Below are 18,354 nucleotides of genomic sequence, written 5' to 3' on the forward strand. Positions count from 1 at the left end.
TTGTTGTGGTTCTGTTCACCGAGCTGGGAATTTGTGTTGCAGACGTTTCGTCCCCTGTCCAGGTGACATCCTCAGTGCTCGGGAGCCTCCTGTGAAGCACTTCTGTAATCTCCTCCGGCATGTGTAGTGGTTTGAATCTGCCGCTTCCGGTTGTCAGTTCTATCTGTCTGCTGCAGTGGTCGGTATATTGGGTCCAGGTCGATGTGCGTATTGATTGAATCTGTGGATGAGTGCCATGCCTCTAGGAATTCCCTGGTTGTTCTCTGTTTGGCTTGTCCTATAATAGTAATGTTGTCCCAGTCGAATTCATGTTGCTTGTCATCTGCGTGTGTGGCTACTAAGGATAGCTGGTCGTGTCATTTCGTGGCTAGTTGGTGTACACTACATTGGTTTTGCTCACGTAGTGTAATGTACAAAATTCCATGCAAGGACTGCACAAAACACTACATAGGACAAACAGGAAGACAGCTAACGATCCGCATCCATGAACACCAACTAGCCACGAAACGACATGACCAGCTATCCTTAGTAGCCACACACGCAGATGACAAGCAACATGAATTCGACTGGGACAACACTACTATTATAGGACAAGCCAAACAGAGAACAGCCAGGGAATTCCTAGAGGCATGGCACTCATCCACAGATTCAATCAATAAGTACATCGACCTGGACCCAATATACCGACCACTGCAGCAGACAGCTAGAACTGACAACCGGAAGCAGCAGATTCAAACCACTATAAATGCCGGAGGAAAGATCACAGAAGCACTTCACAGGAGGCTCCCAAGCACTGAGGATGTCACCTAGACAGGGGACGAAACGTCTACAACACAAATTCCCAGCTCGGCGAACAGAACCACAACAAGGAGTTGTAAATAGCTGTGAGTTAATATTCTATGTTAGAGTTAAAGAATAAAGTTCTTAAATTCATTGTACTTTAGAGACTTGTGGGATTGTTTCAGCCTCTCGAATTTTCACAGATTACAGCATGGGGGCGAATCTTTTCTGTGTGTCTGGTTTAAATTAGCAGAGAGGTTTACCCTGTGTCGTAACAACATAAACAAAAATGGTTCTGGTGATGTACTGAAGCAGTTCATGCCCACTGTTACAACCTGAAGAATATTCAGGTTTGGACTAATCAGTAGCATTTGTGTCCCACAAGTGCCAGGCAATGACCATCTCGAACAAGAGGGGATTTGACTATTGATGCTCAATAGCATCACCTTCACTAAATCTCCTACTGTCAACCTCCTGGGAGTTACCATTGGCCAGAAACTGATGGAGGCTATCCAAATACTGTGGCTACAAGGGCAGATAAGAGGCGAGGAATTTTGGCAAATAGCTCACATCATTACCTCCCAAAGCCTGCCATCAGCAAGGCAGATCAGGAGTTGATGGAATGCTTGCAATTTGTTTCGATGAACAAGGTTCAAGATGTTTGTCACAATCCAACACAAAGCAGCCACTTAATTTACACCCCATTCACCACAAATCTCCCTCAATAGCACCTTCCATTCAATGAACTTTATCATCTAGAAGGACAAGGGCAGTAGATGAATGCCACCACTCACAAGTTACCCTCCATGTTATTCGCCATTCTAACTTGAAGCTATCATCACCGTTCCTTCACTGTTATGAGGTCAAAATCCTTTAAGTCCAGCCCTAACAACAGAGCTTCCTGATGAAGGGTTTATGCCTGAAATGTCGATTTTCCTGCTCCTCCAATGCTGCCTGATCTGCTGTCCTTTTCCAGCACCACACTTTCCACTCTACCTATGTGGTCTGCTATTCTTTATTTCATTATTTATTTCCACATGCATGCCCTCCCATCCTACTTTGTCTAATCCCATCACCATAACACCATTGGACTGTTGTTTTGTTCTCAGGTTAATCTGTGCCTTTTTGGTGTCCTGATAACAATATCAGTACAGATGGCAGCTCAGGAAGGGAAGCAATGATGAATGAATTTATTGTCATGTTTATTTTACAGTGAGAAATACAGTAAAATACAGTGAAAAGCTTTTCCACAGTTGCTGTGATCCAGTGCCATTGGAATAGTTTAAGAAGAAGAGAAGAAGATAGAAAGATGTAGCTTAAAGGCAGTTCATCAGTCCTGAGCCAGCTCATCATCAACGATGCCTGCATCGCTCACATGATAGACACAGCCTGAAGATGGTCGCAAAGTGAAGTGGTGAACTGATAGGGAAATAATTATACTGAGGAAGCAGCCAAGCATTAAGAATCAGATGGAAAAAGATAGCCTCAGAAAAACAGCTGGCCTAACACTCTTTCAAATGGCACTTACCACAGTTATCAGAACTAATATAGGATAAGTCACAGGAGTCTACTTACTTTGTTCAAGTCAATGATTATTTTTTGGTAATTAAAGTTTGTTTATTTTATTTAACTTAAAAAATGTCATTCTGCAGTAGCTATTCATTCAGCTCAGAAACAATATTGGCACAAGCTGTTTACCAAAAAAATTATAGTTGTTTGAAATCTCAATATCTTATCTCAATCAATGAGAAAAGTGTGAAAACAACCTTTTTTGTCCTACAGGCACCCTTATTGACTGACTATTGTTTTACAGTATTGGATTATGTAGTGGAGGTGATAGAAATTAATTTTTGCTTACCGTTAACTGTAGATAAAAGTCAATGTTTTAACATGAATAAAATGTCCCAAACAGTAGTGTTATAGTATTACTCATGTGGATGAGTTGCTCTAAGACCATTATTAATAGGCTAGCAGAAATGGTTACTGGTAAGATTAAATAAGAATGGCATCTGCAGATAAAGATCACATGTTGTGATGTCCTGCATGAACCTGTTTATTTTCCTTGTGGATTGTAAGGAGCGGAGAAAGTGAGGTCTGCAGATGCTGGAGATCAGAGCTGAAAATGTGTTGCTGGAAAAGCTCAGCAGGTCAGGCAGCATCCAAGGAACAGGAAATTCGACGTTTTGGGCATAAGCCCTTCATCAGGAATGGCTTTCCTGATGAAAGGCTTATGCCCAAAACGTCGAATTTCCTGTTCCTTGGATGCTGCATGACCTGCTGCGCTTTTCCAGCAACACATTTTCAGCGCAGATTGTAATGAGTGCTTTGGCTCAGTTTGTAGCTCTCTTGCCATTGAGTCACAAGTTTCCAGGTTCCTACTCCTGGGCTTGAGCACAAAGCTAAAGTTACTGAAGGAGAGCTGTATTGTCTGAGGACGACCATCTTTTCGATGAATTGTTCATCAGCAACCCATCTGTCCTCTAAAGTGAGTGTTTAAAAAAATCCCATAACACAGTTTTGGAAATAAGGAAGGGCCTCAATATTAATCAACAGTCAGAACCACAAATACCGGTTATCTGGTGATAATCATGTTGCTGGTTGAGAGAACGTGTTGTGTGCAAATGGGCTGCCACGTTTTGTACATTGTAACAGTAAGTATGCTTTCTTGGGCTATGCATTTGAAACCTTGTGATCGTGGATGTGTTAATAAATGGAATTCATCAGTTGTGAATGAAAAAAAAACTTTCGAATGTTACCGGAAATGTCTCGAAAGCAATGATAAAGAATTTCCCTCAACACCTCCCTAATTTCTCAAACCAGCAAGACTGTCAATGTAATAAATGTTATTAAATAGAATTAGGATTTCAGTGGAGGAGTAGAACTCTTCATATTTCAGAATGGCATTTACATTTTAGGTATCTTTTCTGCTCAATTTAGAAACCTCTTTCCATGTGGTGACTCAATGGTATGCATCATTGATGATCGTGAAGATGTTTGGAAGTTTGCACCAAACCTAATAGCAGTGAAAAAATACACCTACTTTCAAGGGACTGGGGATATCAATGCCCCACCAGGATCAAGGGATGCTCAGGCAAAAAAGAGGGGTAAGTGCAAATCAACCTATGCCATACTATAATATCTGTCATTTAGATACAGCATTCATTTGAATTCCTGAACCAGTAGTGTAGTTGAGACCACGAACTCTTTTCTGATTGAACCTTTGGCACTTTCCCACTGCAATGAGGTTGAAGTCAGTTAGTGGAGGTTGGGCACAAAGTTACATTTTGGTCATCTGTAAGTTTGTTCTGCTACCATACTGTGAGGATAAGCTGTAAAATGCGACCTCAGTGAGTTTCCTCACCGGTACTTACGGCAATAATAAAGAAAGGAAGTACTCAAAATACTCAGTGTGCCTAGCAGTACCTGTGGGGAGAGAAACTGAGTTAGCATTTTAAGTTGAAGATGACTCTTCAGAACAGTTGAAAAGTGAGTGGCAAAAATCTGGGCTCAAAACAAGCTGTTAACTGGGACATTTGTAGCATGTTGGATTATATTACAAGCACAATATCAGATAGAGGCATTGTTGAGAAATAATAGTTTTAAGGACAAGAACAGAATATTCATTTCACAGTAAATAGATTAAAGTATTATTTCCTGCAAGTGTCTGGTCACTACAAGACCTGCTGCAGTAAGACTTGACTTCTCACTGCAGAAGCAAGAATGGGTTGTAGCATACCGTTGCAGTTTACAGTACTTTTTCCACACACTGCTATCTTGTGGAGATGTGAATTAAGATAATTAAAACTGAGCAGGGAAGCATTGACAGAAATATATAACAAAGATCTCTCAATTGCCTGTAGTATTTTTATGGTGACAATAATGTATTTGTACAACTTTCAAATTGCCACTGGGGATTCCAGCTGTAATGGCCAGTGTGCTGCTATAGATGTACCAAGGTGACTTGGTTAACCTGGAGGAGAACTTCATCCCTTTCATCACTGACTTGTGTAGCAACAGTGATATGAAAACTCATAGAGTCTCACAGCATGGAAACAGACCCTTCGGTCCAACTCATCAATGCTGACCAAGTTGCTCAAACTAACTAGTCCAACTTGCCTATGTTTGGCCAATATTTCTCTAAATGTTTCCTATTCATGTACCTGTCCAAATAGCTTTTAGATGTCATAACTGTACCTGAATCTACCGATTCCTCTGGCCGTTCATTTCACATGCGAACCACCGTCTTTGCTAAAAGGGTCCCCCTCAGGTCACATTATAAATGTTCATCCTCTCACCTTAAAACTGTGCCTTTAAGTTTTGTACTCTCCTACCCTGGGGAAAAGATCTTTGATATTCACCTTATCCATGCCCCTCATGATTTTATAAGCCTCTATAAGGTCACCCCTCAAGCTTCTACTCTCCAATGAAAAAATACCTTGCCTATAGTGTCCACATCCTATGAACAATGTAAAAAAAAAGTTCCATCAATCGCAAATGCTTATGGGAGAATATGGAACCAAGATTTAAAAATTGGGAGTCACCCATTTAAACCAAAATGGAATGCGTTATGGGATGAAGTCTGCATAGCAACCATGTACCTTCTGTCAGTAACTCCCTTGAACCTGACTTTCTGCTCTTCGGCTCCAGCAAAAGAGTTCTTTTCTATTTCCCTTTTGATTAGTATACTTACTCTGCCAATACAGCATTATGCAGGCCAGTGGCTGCCTTCCAGAATATTCCAATAATGTTGTCACATTTATCAGAAGTGCTGAAAACACCAGGGAGTGCCAGGCTGTCTTCTGCTTTTTCATGACATTCAGACACTCATGCTGTGAGCAGGATGATGCAATAATACTCCCTTGAAAATGTACTTTCCATGTTCTGGACCAGTTGGAGCTAGCTTTACACTGTAAATTTTCTTCCCTCCACCCCTAGCAACAGCAGACCACATGCCAACCTTTCCACATTGCTACATATACTGTTTACGAGGCATGCAGAGAAATTCTCTTGATACTTTCCAACTTGACCACCCTTTTCCCAAGAAGTATTCCACCCCCGTCCCAACCACCAACCCATCAGATGGTCAGCATCTTTATCATAGTAAACTTTCATCCTAACTTTGGTTCTCTCTACAAAGTAGATGCAGATTTAACAAACATATGGCCTGCTTCCACATTGTAAAGGTTCTGTGATTTCTTATTTTGTCCTTAGAGTTGACAGAGTAATGAAATCTTCATCATCAAACGTGTATTAGGGATCATATTCCTTCATTTCCGTCACTTTACATTTTATTTCAACCAACTGCACCATCTTTCTTGTCCCTAACCAAGAAAAAGACCCATTTACCTGATCATTCATCATTTTTTTTTGTGGGATCTTGCTGTGCACAATTTGGCTTCTGTGTTTGCCTCCCGCAGTGGCTAAAAGTAAGGTTTTGGAATGTTATTGTGCCCTCTTTAAATTATTAGGAGAAATTTGGAACTTAGGATCCCAAGATAAAAGACTACACACTGTATCAGCTAGCACTCCCCATAAATTCTATTTTTTCTCCTTTGTTGCTAAATAGTTTCCTGCAAGTTTCTTAATATTGGTAATCTTTGTTTACTACCTAGCAGCACCATTGCCATGCATCATTATCCACCCTCTCCCCCCCACCCCCAACACCTCACTAACTTCATATTGACTTCCCTTTTGGCTAACTGGTGATAGTGAATATCGATTACTTAACACCAGATCAGGATTCAGCAGTCTGCTCATTCTGTTGACAATTGAATCAGAAGAAAGTGCTGTCAGTCAAATTAAACAGACTACTGTACCCATATCGAGAATTTGCAATACACTATATTGTAGATCTTCCATGATATTTAACAATCTGTTAAGCTGTGTAATTTAGCCATTTTTCTTTATCTCAAACTGAATGACAATATAGTAATGGTTAGTAAGTTTTTGGAGAACACCAAAACTGGTGGTTTAGTGGACAATAGAGAAGGTTACCTAAAAGCACAACAGGACTTTGATCAACTAGCCCAGTTGGCCGAAGAATGGTTGATGAAGTTTAATTTGGGTAAATACAAGGTAAGGCAAACTAGGGCAGGACTTGCATATTAATGATAGGGCAATGGGAAGTATTGTCGAATAGAGAAACCTAGGGGTGCATGTATATAGTTCCTTGAGAGTGGTTCATAGATAGCTAGGGTAGTGAAGAAGGCACTTGGCATGCTTGCATTCGTCGGTCGGAGGATAGAGTACAGGAGTTGGGATGTCACGTTATAGCTGGACAAGACATTAGTGAGGTCACATTTGGAATGCTGCATATATTTTGGACCCTCGGCTATAGCAACAATGTTAATAAACTGGAAAGAGTGCAAAAAAGATTACATGGATGTTATAGAGATTGGAAGGTTTGAGTTATAAGGAGAGGTTGATGGGCTGGGATGTTTCGCATGGAGCGTATGAGGCTGAAGGGTGACCTTACATAGGTTAATAAAATCATGAGCGGCATAGATATGGTGAACAGCCAAAGTCTTTTTCCCGGGGTAAGGGAGTCCAAAACTAGAAGATAAGTGGTTTAAGATGAGAGGGGAAAAATTTAAAAGGCACCTGAGGGGCAATATATTTCACACAGAGGTTGGTATGTATGTGGAATGAGCTGCTAGAGGGAATGGGAGAGCAGGTATATTTCAATGTTTAAAAGACATTTGGACAGGTACATTTGTAGGAAAGATAAAAGGGATATGGGCCAAACACAGGCAAACGGGTCTCATTCAGGGGCTAGGAAGTCTAGTCAGTATGGACAGGTTGGGCCGAAAGGACAGTTTCCATGCTGTATAACTCTGTGACCCTATGAATTGATGTATTTAGTAATGTAACCCATATTGGATTTCCTCATTTTCACATGGGTGATTTTAAGTGGCAGCCTCTCTTCCAACCTAGTTTACTGCAATCAGGTACTCCTGATGTGGTCTTCCCTATATTGGGGAGACCAAACGTAAACTTAGGGAACGGTTCGCCGAGCATCTCAGCCCAGGCCCACAGTGGCCAACCAGATCTCCCAGTTACCACCCATTTTAATTCCCCTTCCCAATCCCTTTCCGACATGACCATCATTGGCCTCATCCGTTGTCACAACGAACCAAAACGCAAATTGGAGGAACAACACCTCATCTTCTGCCTGGGTGGCCTACAGCCCAAAGGACTCAACATTGAGTTCTCCAATTTCAAATAACCTCCCTTCTCAGCTCCTCCCCTTCCACTCCTCCCAGCCATCAACCGGATTCATTCCTCCCATTGACCAACCAGGTTGTACCGCCTACCTGTCTTCACTTACCCCACTTCACCATCCTGCCCCCGCCACCCACTTTTTTTTGCAGCTCCCCTACACCCATCCCTTGTCCGGACGAAGGGTTGCACTCGAAACATCGACTTCTCTACCTCCTGATGCTGCTTGGCTTGCTGTGTCCTTCCAGCCTCCTGCCTGTCTACTTTGGATTCCAGCATCTGCAGTTTTCTTTTGTTTTTGCTGTGAAATATACCCGCATGGGGATTCAGGTGTAGTTCTACAGATTTACCTCAACCAAGCCATCAAGTCAGAGATTCTTAGTAATGCTGGACCTGTGAATTCCAGTGTTTTCTGCTTGGATGTAACCTTGTGTTCAGCAGTGTGTGGTTATAAACGGCATAAGCAGTGATAGAGCCAAGATGTACAAAACCTGAACTTTGAAACCAATAAACTGTAAAACAGCATTACCTTTTGATTAGAAAAGTAGCACAGTATGTAAGCTGAGCTGCAATACATGATCTCGCAGGAACCATATTGGCACATAGTTTTTACCATTAATCAACCTCTGAAAGAGTTTCATTTAACTATGTTAGTATTGAGTATGAGTGAATTAGAGACACTGTTGGCCCAGGTTAATTCCTTTTTTTAAAAGGTTTACCTGTAAAGGGTTGTGTTCAGGTAGGCTTGACGTCAGTCAGTTTTTCAGTTGTCGTCCTTTGTGGTATTAACTATTTGCTCAGCTATAATCTTGGGAAAATGCTGTAGATATGATTTCTCCCATGAACCATCTCACTGGATTGATGTCCACATGCCACTCTTGAGCAAGATCTCAAATTTTGTCTTCAATTGGCAGTACTTGCTCTTTCGTTACAGTATCCTTCCAAGATCTGCTTTGACGTTCCTTGATTATATCGCATTATGCGTGTTTCAATTGTTTCCTCAAATAATCCCTTCCTGACAAATCAACTGTCCAGGCATCTTTACAGTCTCCCTTGTGGAGGTTTCTTTTTAATAAGTCGATAATTGGGTTGGTCAGAATGTTTCTGAAAGTCCTGACAAAATGTAAAATGGCCTCTATCAAAATGTTCTCAAAGTCTTCAGAATTTAACCTAGTGTGATGTTGTGTTGGACCATGTCTGCTCCCAATGAGAAGAATTAAACCAGGCAATGCCATCTTTGTATTGACATGCAGACTTTCCACCACAGTTTTGGCGGCACTTTGCTGCTGCTGACTTTCCATTGTTGACTCCCTCTTAGTCATGGGAAAGGCCAAAAATATTGGATGTATGTATCTTTTCAAAAATAATGGAATTTAAAAGCTAATGTAAGAAGCATGTAGTTAATTTAATGTGTGCCATTGTTGGACAGACTTTTGACTAAGATTGTTAAGAATTTCAGATCAAAGTGGAGAGGTGAAGTTGAGATATGGATTAGCCATGGTCTCACATGAACGGTGGAACTGACTCAAGGAACTAAGTGGTCTACATTTGATTCTGTGATCCCAGAACGTGAACAGAGAAGTTTCAGTTCTGTAAGTTGGCATAGTTTTACAGCTCAGTTTTATTCACGTTTTGTCTTCACTTATTGAACAATGACTTATAGAGGCATTAAGATACAGAAAGAGGGTTGTTGGCTATTGAATCAGTGCCAGCTATTTTTAGAGCAGTCCAATCGGCCTATTGACCCCCCCGCCCCCGGCCAACCAATAGCTCTAGCTTTATTTCAGTCTCATATTTAAATGTTTTGGAGCTGGGACCATGTGTAGTGTGTCAAAGTTTGCAGATGACACTAAGATGAGTGGCAGTGCAAAGTGTGCAGAGGACTGTGAAACTTTGCAGAGGAACATAATACTTTAAGTGAGTGAGCAAAGGTCTGGCAGATGGAATACAATGTTAATAAATGTGAAGTCATCCATTTTGGTAGGAGGAACAGTAAAAAGGATTATTACTTGAATGGTAAAATGTTGCAAAATGCTGCTGTTCAGAGGGACCTGGGTGTCCTTGTACATGAATCACAGAATGTTGGTCTGTAGGTTCAACAGGTAAGTAGGAAGACAATTGGAATTTTGTCCTTCGTTGCTAAAGGGGATTGAGTTTAAAAGCAGGGAGGTTATGCTGCAGTTGTAGAGGGTGCTGGTGAGGCCACACCTGGAATAGTGTTTGCAGTTTTCGTCTACTTACTTGAGAAAGGATGTACTGGCACTAGAGAGAATGTAGAGGAGGTTCATGAGGTTGATTCTGGAGTTGAGGAGATTAGCTTATGAGGAGAGACTGAATAGATTGGGATTATATTCATTGGAATTTAGAAGAATGAGAAGCGGGGGATTAGATTTTTTAGATTACTTACAATGTGGAAACAGGCCCTTTGGCCCAACAAGTCCACACCGACCCACCGAAGCGCAACCCACCCATACCCCTACATATACCCCTTACCTAACACTACGGGCAATTTTTAGCATGGCCAATTCACCTGACCCGCACATCTTTTGGACTGTGGGAGGAAACCGGAGCACCCGGAGGAAACCCACGCAGACACGGGGTGAACGTGCAAACTCCACACAGTCAGTCACCTGAGGCAGGAATTGAACCCAGGTCCCTGGCGCTGTGAGGCAGCAGTGCTAACCACTGAGCCACCGTGCCGCCCATAAATCTTTATAGAAATGTATAAAATTACGAAGGGAATAGATAAGGTAGATGTAGAAAGGATATTTCCACTGACAGGTGAAACTAGGACAAGAGGGCATAGCATCAAAATTATGGGGAGCAGATTTAGGATTAAATTGAGGAACAACTTCTTAACCCAGAGGGTTGTAAATCTATGGGATTCCCTGCCCTGCTATTTCAGTAAATGTTTTTAAAGCTAAGAGAGTTTTTTTTACCAGTAAAGGAATTAAGGGATACTGTGAGAGGACGGGTAAGTGGATCTGAGTCCATGAAAAGATCAGCCATGTTCTTATTAAATGGCGGAGCAGACTCGAAAGAGCAGAAGGCCTACTCCTGCTCCTGGTTCTTATGTTCTTTTGTGTGTACCTATCTGTTTCCTTTTGAAATCTTTCATCAACTCGTTTTTACCATTTTCATAGGCAGCAAGTGAATCCTAACCTGTTACGACAGAGGAATTCTCCCTCCATCCAAACCTTCTGCCTGCCTTCCTCCACCGGTAACACCTCTTGCTCAAAACCCAAGTTTGCCCAAATTTGTGTCCTTCAATCCTCGTCCCACTAACCGGTGGGAACTTGAACAATTTGCCTTGACTGAAAATTGCCCTCCTTGTGGCTGTTGATGAGCTGTGGTATTTGCTAGAGAATCGACATTTTAATCTGAAAATGAGTTAATTTTGTTTTCTTTCTTTCTCTGTTCTTCAGTAAACCATTCCACAAAGCCTGCAGAGAGCTCGGAACATTTGGCATCTGTTTCTATGGACGCTGCCAGCACGAGTGACAGGGCCAGTGCAGAGTCCGAGGCAACAGAGCAGAGTAATGGTCTTGGGGAGTGTTTGAAGAAACAAAATGGTAGCAGTGGTGTTGTAAACGAAGAACCTTCAAAAAGTGCTGAATCCTTAAACTGTGGTCCTAGTATCAGAGATTCGTGTGACAAAGCAAACGAGAGGAAATCTTTATGCGATGCCAGTGATTCTTGCACCAAAACTGCTGATGCTTCTGTGAAAGCAGATGAATTGGAACACTCACTTGAGTGTGGTGTTAGGGTGGCAGAAAGTAACATGGAGCAACGCAGCAAGGAAGCTGAGAGTCACTTAACTCAGGTTAGTAGCGAGCTTGATTTTGATTTGTCAAGTGACAGTGACAGCGACTCACAGGAGGGCAAGAGAGACTCCACGTCACCTTCGCCTACTTCAAGTTTAGATGCTGAGAAGGAGCAGAAGAGTTCGACTGAGCAGAAATCTAGGAAACAAAGGAAAGGGGGACCCGTGCCGATCAAAGCGAAGCTGAACCATTCGGACAAGGAAAAGACGGGCGATCTACCGGGGTGCGATTCGCAGGATAAAAACACTGATCAAGGTCCTGAGGGGGATGATGATCAGGACTCACTGGGTGATGTTGGAAATGGCTGCACCGATAAGAAAGAGGCTGAAACCGAGTCTCAGAATAGTGAACAGTCTGGAGTTACAATGGGTGAGTCTCTGGACCAGAGCATGGATGTGGAAGAGGAGGACCAAGATGAGGATGACCACTTGATGTACTTGGAAACAATCCTGGTCCATGTCCACACTGAGTATTTTTCCCAGTACGACAAGTACCTTAAAAAGGAGAGACAAGTGCCTGACCTACGAAAGATTGTTCCGGAACTGAAGAGCAAGGCACTTGAAGGCACGACAATAATATTCAGTGGACTTTACCCCACAAACTACCCCATAGAAAAGACAAGAGAGTGGTATCATGCCACTGCACTTGGAGCCAAGGTTAAAAAAACCTTATGTTTAAATCCCAAAGACCCCAACAGGACAACTCACTTAATTGCAGCTCGACCTGGTGAGTACATTCATGATCGTGTTGCTGTCCTTTTTATTTTTGCAGAATGAAGAATGATACCTTTAAGGTGTATGAACGCAATTGGATTGCGGTTGTTGCTTATATTATAAGACGAGGTGATGGATTGTTTGCCACTTCCAATCACAATGCTGCATCTCATGCATCCCATCGAACAGATATTATACATGTTGGTTACAAATATAAATTTAATTCCCTTTGAATCCCTTTTTCACTGTGGGATTGTGTATCTAGGAATATACCCTTTATTTCAAATGCAGTATCTGTCCTGCGCACTATTCCATCGGTTCAAGTGAGAAAATCCATAATAGCTTGCATTTATTTAGCACCTTCAACATCCCAAAGATGTGTGACAAGAAAGTACTTGGCACCAAGTCAAAGAAAGACCTAGTAAGATAGGTGTCTAAAATACTGGACAAAGAGTCCGGTTTGAAGCCTGATCTTAAAGGTGGTGAGAGGGGTTCAGTGAGGGAATTCTAGAGCATAGCGCCTAGCTGGCTAACAGCACTCACCCAGTGATGATGTGGAAAGAGTGGACCATGTATGAGAGGCAGGAGTTGGGGAAGAATGCAGAATTCCTGGAGATTTGTAGGACTATTTTAAAAAACAATTTTGTGGGAGGGCTCAGGCCTGGGAAGAATTTGACCATCAAGAGGACAGTTTTAAATTTGAGACATTAGTAAACATGTCAGTGAGCTGCAGGGTAATGATTGTGCTCGACTTTGTGTGAGTAGGATATGGGCAGCAACATTTTGGCGGAGCTCAGATTTCAGCTGGTGGAAGCTGGGAGGCTACTGAAGAGACCATCTGAAATGTCAAGCTTGGAGGTTACCGATACATGGATCAATAACAAATAGGCTGAGATAAGAGTGAAAGTGCCATAGCCAAGTTGATGTTTTTATTTGCAGGAACAGGTGGGAAGCTGAATAGCGAGTAATGGAAAGAGAAAGCGGAAAAGGTCTTTACTGGTGATTGAGAGACGGGGGGTAGAGATTCCATGTGAGTTGGCAAAATTGAGAGGTTAGCCTAAAGTATGAACAGAAGAGTTTACATGGAAGGAGAGGTTCACTGAGCACAGGAGAGTAAAAGGCAAGAGGATTGGTAAAGTTGGTTATCCTTTGAATACAGAACTGAACTGTATCCAGTTGATAGTAGAAGTCTCAAGACATGTTTTAGATTGCACAGATTTGCTCTCAGCCGTTGATTTATGTTGGAAAATAAGCATTTGATCTGGAGACATGTTATTTAAGAAAATGTGTATATTACTAAAATGTCTTTGAGTTGATGCATGTACAATCAGACCTGATGGCCTCCTGGACGTCCCCATTTTGAAATTACAGTGCCACCAGGTCTCGAAATCGCCTCTGGGTCTTCATTGCTGGCAAGTCTCGTGAGATTGCTGCAGTTCCAAAATGTCTCCAGTAATGTGCAGAGTGAGTGGAGGTAAGAGCAGAGAACCATCCTATGGGGTCTTTCTAATCTGTACCCCCTCCTCCCCTTCCTCCCACCTTGTTCTGGCATCAGCCTTCATCCTCAACCCTGGAAGAACACTTTCTATTGACATTTTTAATGTGTTAATGAAAAAAGGCGTATATTTTAGAGAGGAGAAGGGTCATTGTTCAGCATTCCTTTTAGATCACGTGGCTCCAAATAATGGATGGTTGTATTTTCTTACTGCTCTATATTTATGTTACACAGCATAGTGCTGCTGCAATAGAAACGCAATCACATTTCAAGTATCTGAATATGCCCCGATGGTGCTTTTAGACAGTGGGCAATGCAAGTTTCTAAACGCTAGGGTTCATGAGCCCTATGGTGACTTTGAAATGAGATCTGCTAAGGCAGCATTCACTGATGCTGCATGTAATAAAATCAGGCAAGATTATCAGCTGTAAGAGTATATGATAGAATAAATATCAGAACCAAAACTCATCCATTTATCCCCACATTTCTATTCCCACTCACCCTCTCATTTGCTTGTCTTTTACTTCTCTTCCTCTTTATGACTCTCTCTCATGTTTGTCTTTATTTCGTTTCCACCTTTACCCAGTGAATGGTGAAGATATGAGCTTACTGCCACAAGCTGCAGTTGAGGCGAATAGCATTAATGCATTTAAGTGGAAGCTGTGTAAGAACATTAGAGAGAAATAATATTTTTCTGATGTTAAGTGAGTGTTGGGAAGAGGCCTTAAATGGAAGGGGACACTGGTTTATGATCAAGTAGCTTATTTCTGAGTTGTTACACTTCAGAAAGCATGCTGTAACTAAGGAAGGCAAGCGCAGGGAGATACAACATTGTAGTTCAAGTAGACAGATAGGAGTGTTATCGGTAAATCACCACAAGTTATTATTAATTTGATAATTATTAAGAAATTCACCAATAATCACATACTGAATCAATGATTTAAACTTTATTCCTGTAGCAACCAAAATAGGACAACTCAAGTAAGCCAGTTAAACCTCACAACCCAGCTTGGCTATTTCATGATTAATGGTGGAATTTAGCTACATCTCCAGCCAACAGTGACCATCTCTGATATCCAGGGTTTGGCCCAAATGCAGTGTTTTTTTTGAAGTTCTGCTGAAAGAAGTGTTCTGATGTTGGATTTTTAAATGTATCTTTCATGTCTATGGTGTGATATTATTGATGATTCTTTAGATTGTTTCATCCAAGTTATTGACTACTGCTCTGAAGCTATCAAGCCTGCAGCTTGCTTTCTTATGAGAAGTAACCCCTCTCATTCTTGTTATATTTGGCATTGACTATTGGTTTTGAAGACAAAACTGATTGACTCCTTAATTTTTTCTGCAGGATAATCAGTTGTCCTTGCAACCAGTTATCAAGCAGATGCCAGATCACCTTTGTTGGTGTAACTTTAAGTCCTCCTCCTCCCAAACATGGCTAATTGCTTTTAATTCCTATTGGGCAGAGATGTCAAAGAAGAGTCTTGAGTCCTGTGTTCAGTCACACATATCAATCTCTCTTTGGGACTCATTATGCAGCATGAGAGAGGCCAGAGAATTCTCTGAATCTGTCTTTCACATGGGGCCCGGTTGCCCTCTTAATTACAACTCAGATCAGAGGAGAGGTCAGTGACACTGTAACTCTCCCAATAAATTATAAACTTTTTGCACCCTGCACATTACAATAATTACATGCAATATTCATGTCATTGTTCCATCTTCCTTATCTATACATCCAATCCTGTAAGCATCTGATCAATGATGGACACCCCTATGGATAACCCTAGGTTCTCCCATGATCTCATGATGTTTACCATACATTTTTATCACTAATCCTTGGGATCTTGCAATGCACCTCATGAACTTACATTCCAATCCTTGCAGTTATTACAGGATAAAGATGCTAATTCCTCCTATTTGCTATGAAATTCAAAATGTTAGTTCTAGTATAAAGTTAATTATATATAAAATTGTATGGTTACACCTAACATTAAAATTATTTAACCGAGTTATGAGCCGCTTCTTTCTCAGCTGACCTTGGAATGTCAAACAAACACTGCCCCTCTATCTTGTAGTTGCCAGTACAAATCCTTCTATTCACTTGCTGTCTTAGATTGCTTGTCAGACAAAATTGTTTGTCCAAATATGTCTACACTAACTATTTTACTTAATAAGATGATATCTATTCACGAAGAAGATTAGATTAGGTTAGATTACTTAGTGTGGAAACAGGCCTTTTGGCCCAACAAGTCCACATCGACCCGCCGAAGCGCAATCCACCCAGACCCATTCCCCTACACTTACCCCTTCACCTAACACTATGGGCAATTCAGCATGGTCAATTCATCTAACCTGCACATTTTTGGACTGACTGAAACTCGATCACTTTCCCAGCTCAAATATCTTGTCTGAATTCCTAAGGTTATACAAAATATTGGAATGCCTTCACCCCTTGATCCGTGAACGTAAGAATTCAATTGAATTATTATTATCTAGGTTTGCTTATTTAGGTTGTGAAGCTGCCATTGTTTATTTTCTCAAATACAAGTTAGCACCCTTCAGGGGTCATGTACTTACCCATTTGTTGTTCATTCCCCCTTGCCAGTGAGATGGGACTCCTGTCCACTTTGTTTTAAAAGAATTTAACCAAACCTCTTAATGTTAGGTGTATATTGCATTACTTATTTTTTTTCAATATTCAGTTACCTAAAGAATCTCTGTTATTGTGGAATCATACTTTTAATTCTACAAAGCTACAAACTTCAGGCTGACTGTTCCCAAACATTACTTACCAGGCTGCCTCTTACAGATTACTGCTGCTATTTTGAATTTGTACAGGACTTTCTGTATTTTAATTTGTAAGATTCTTTGTTCTACCTGGGATGTTGTATTTATCTTAATTTCACAAGCTACCACTGTCCTAATTTACAATCTCACTCGAATACTGAACTAAACAGTTATTTTTGTTACTGCAACTAAAATCTTCTCTATTATTTTTATGCCAACTAAAAAATTCATGGGCAGCTTCTGGTGTCACTCTGGCCATGAGTTGCCCCAACAGGTTTGTCCTTGTCCTTCAATACTAAATTATTCCTGCATACCAGTTTGTTTTGTTGATTCTTTCAATCCATGTATGGCTATTAAAGTTCTGACGTTTATGATATCACAGAGCAGAATCAGCACATTGGGACTAATTGAACTGGTGAATTGTGTGCTGGATAGATGGTTGACATTGTTAGCCTCTGCTTTGTACTTAAACCAAGTCTTTGCCAAAGGTATAGCCTTCTGCTGTGCATTGATCTCATGTCGTCCAAACTTTTTATGGGTGTTAACTATATTAACACTCTCTGAAAGCTTTTCAAGAAACAAATTCATTAAAAGAAAGTGATTTTCATTATTCACATGATCTACTGTTGGATGGTCCAATGGGTCAGTTTCTTGTCTTACAACTAATCAGTGGAATTTATCTGACTTAAAATACATTCTGAATTAAGTTCTCGGTCCTTTTATTTTGTGGATCTTGGAATTATTGGCTGTACTATTTATTCATCTATGTCTCTGCCCACCTGCTTCTGTCATGAATGCAAACATACAAATTTGGAGTAGGAGTAAGCCAGTCAGTTCATTGAGTCTGTTCCGCCATTCACTAAGTTCATGATTGATCCTATTCCTGCATACCTCTGATAAGCTGATCTTCCCTTGTTTACAATCTTTCTATCACTGCCTTAAAAACATTCAAAGACTCTACTTCCACTGCCTATTGAGAATGTAACTCCAAAGCCCCAAAATCCACTAAGAAAAATATTTTTTTTTATTTCTGTCTTAAATTGAAAACTGTTATTTTTAAACAATGACCCCATTTGTGAATTATCCCAAAGAAGGAAGCACACTTCCCACAATTGCCCTTTAAGGTCTCCTAACAATCTCATGGCCTCTAGAGTTCGAAGTCTAGCAGATAACAATCCTAGTGCATCCAAACTTTCATCATAGAACAACTTCCCCCTTTCCAGCTATTAATCTGGGAAACATTCTATGAACTGCATCCAACACATTCACATCTATTCTGAATTAAGGTGACTAGTACTGTGCACAATACTCGAGATTCAATCTCAGCAGAGCTTGAATAACTACAGTGTTTTATATTCGATTCCCTTGCAATTAATGATAATTCTATTAGTTTTCCTAATCACTTATTGTACCTGTGTACGAGCCTTCTGTGATTCATGCACTAGGCCACCCAGATTCCTCTGCATCCTGGAGCTCTGCAATCTTTTGATATTATTCTTTCTGCTATCAACATTTACCCATTTAATGCTTTTCTATA

At 40.9% G+C, this 18,354-nt stretch overlaps 1 protein-coding gene across 1 annotated transcript in view; it reads left to right on the forward strand.

The window, feature by feature from the left end:
• ctdp1 (CTD (carboxy-terminal domain, RNA polymerase II, polypeptide A) phosphatase, subunit 1) overlaps window positions 1-18,354 on the forward strand; it is a 285,579-nt gene that overhangs the window by 67,520 nt on the left and 199,705 nt on the right. Inside the window, exons 8-9 of the mRNA XM_060823127.1 lie at window positions 3,718-3,884; window positions 11,424-12,548. Coding sequence (XP_060679110.1) covers window positions 3,718-3,884; window positions 11,424-12,548 — 1,292 coding nt within the window. The remainder of the gene's footprint in view (window positions 1-3,717; window positions 3,885-11,423; window positions 12,549-18,354) is intronic.

This window comes from Hemiscyllium ocellatum, chromosome 4 (genome assembly GCF_020745735.1).
Source record: "Hemiscyllium ocellatum isolate sHemOce1 chromosome 4, sHemOce1.pat.X.cur, whole genome shotgun sequence".
NCBI lineage: Eukaryota > Metazoa > Chordata > Chondrichthyes > Orectolobiformes > Hemiscylliidae > Hemiscyllium > Hemiscyllium ocellatum.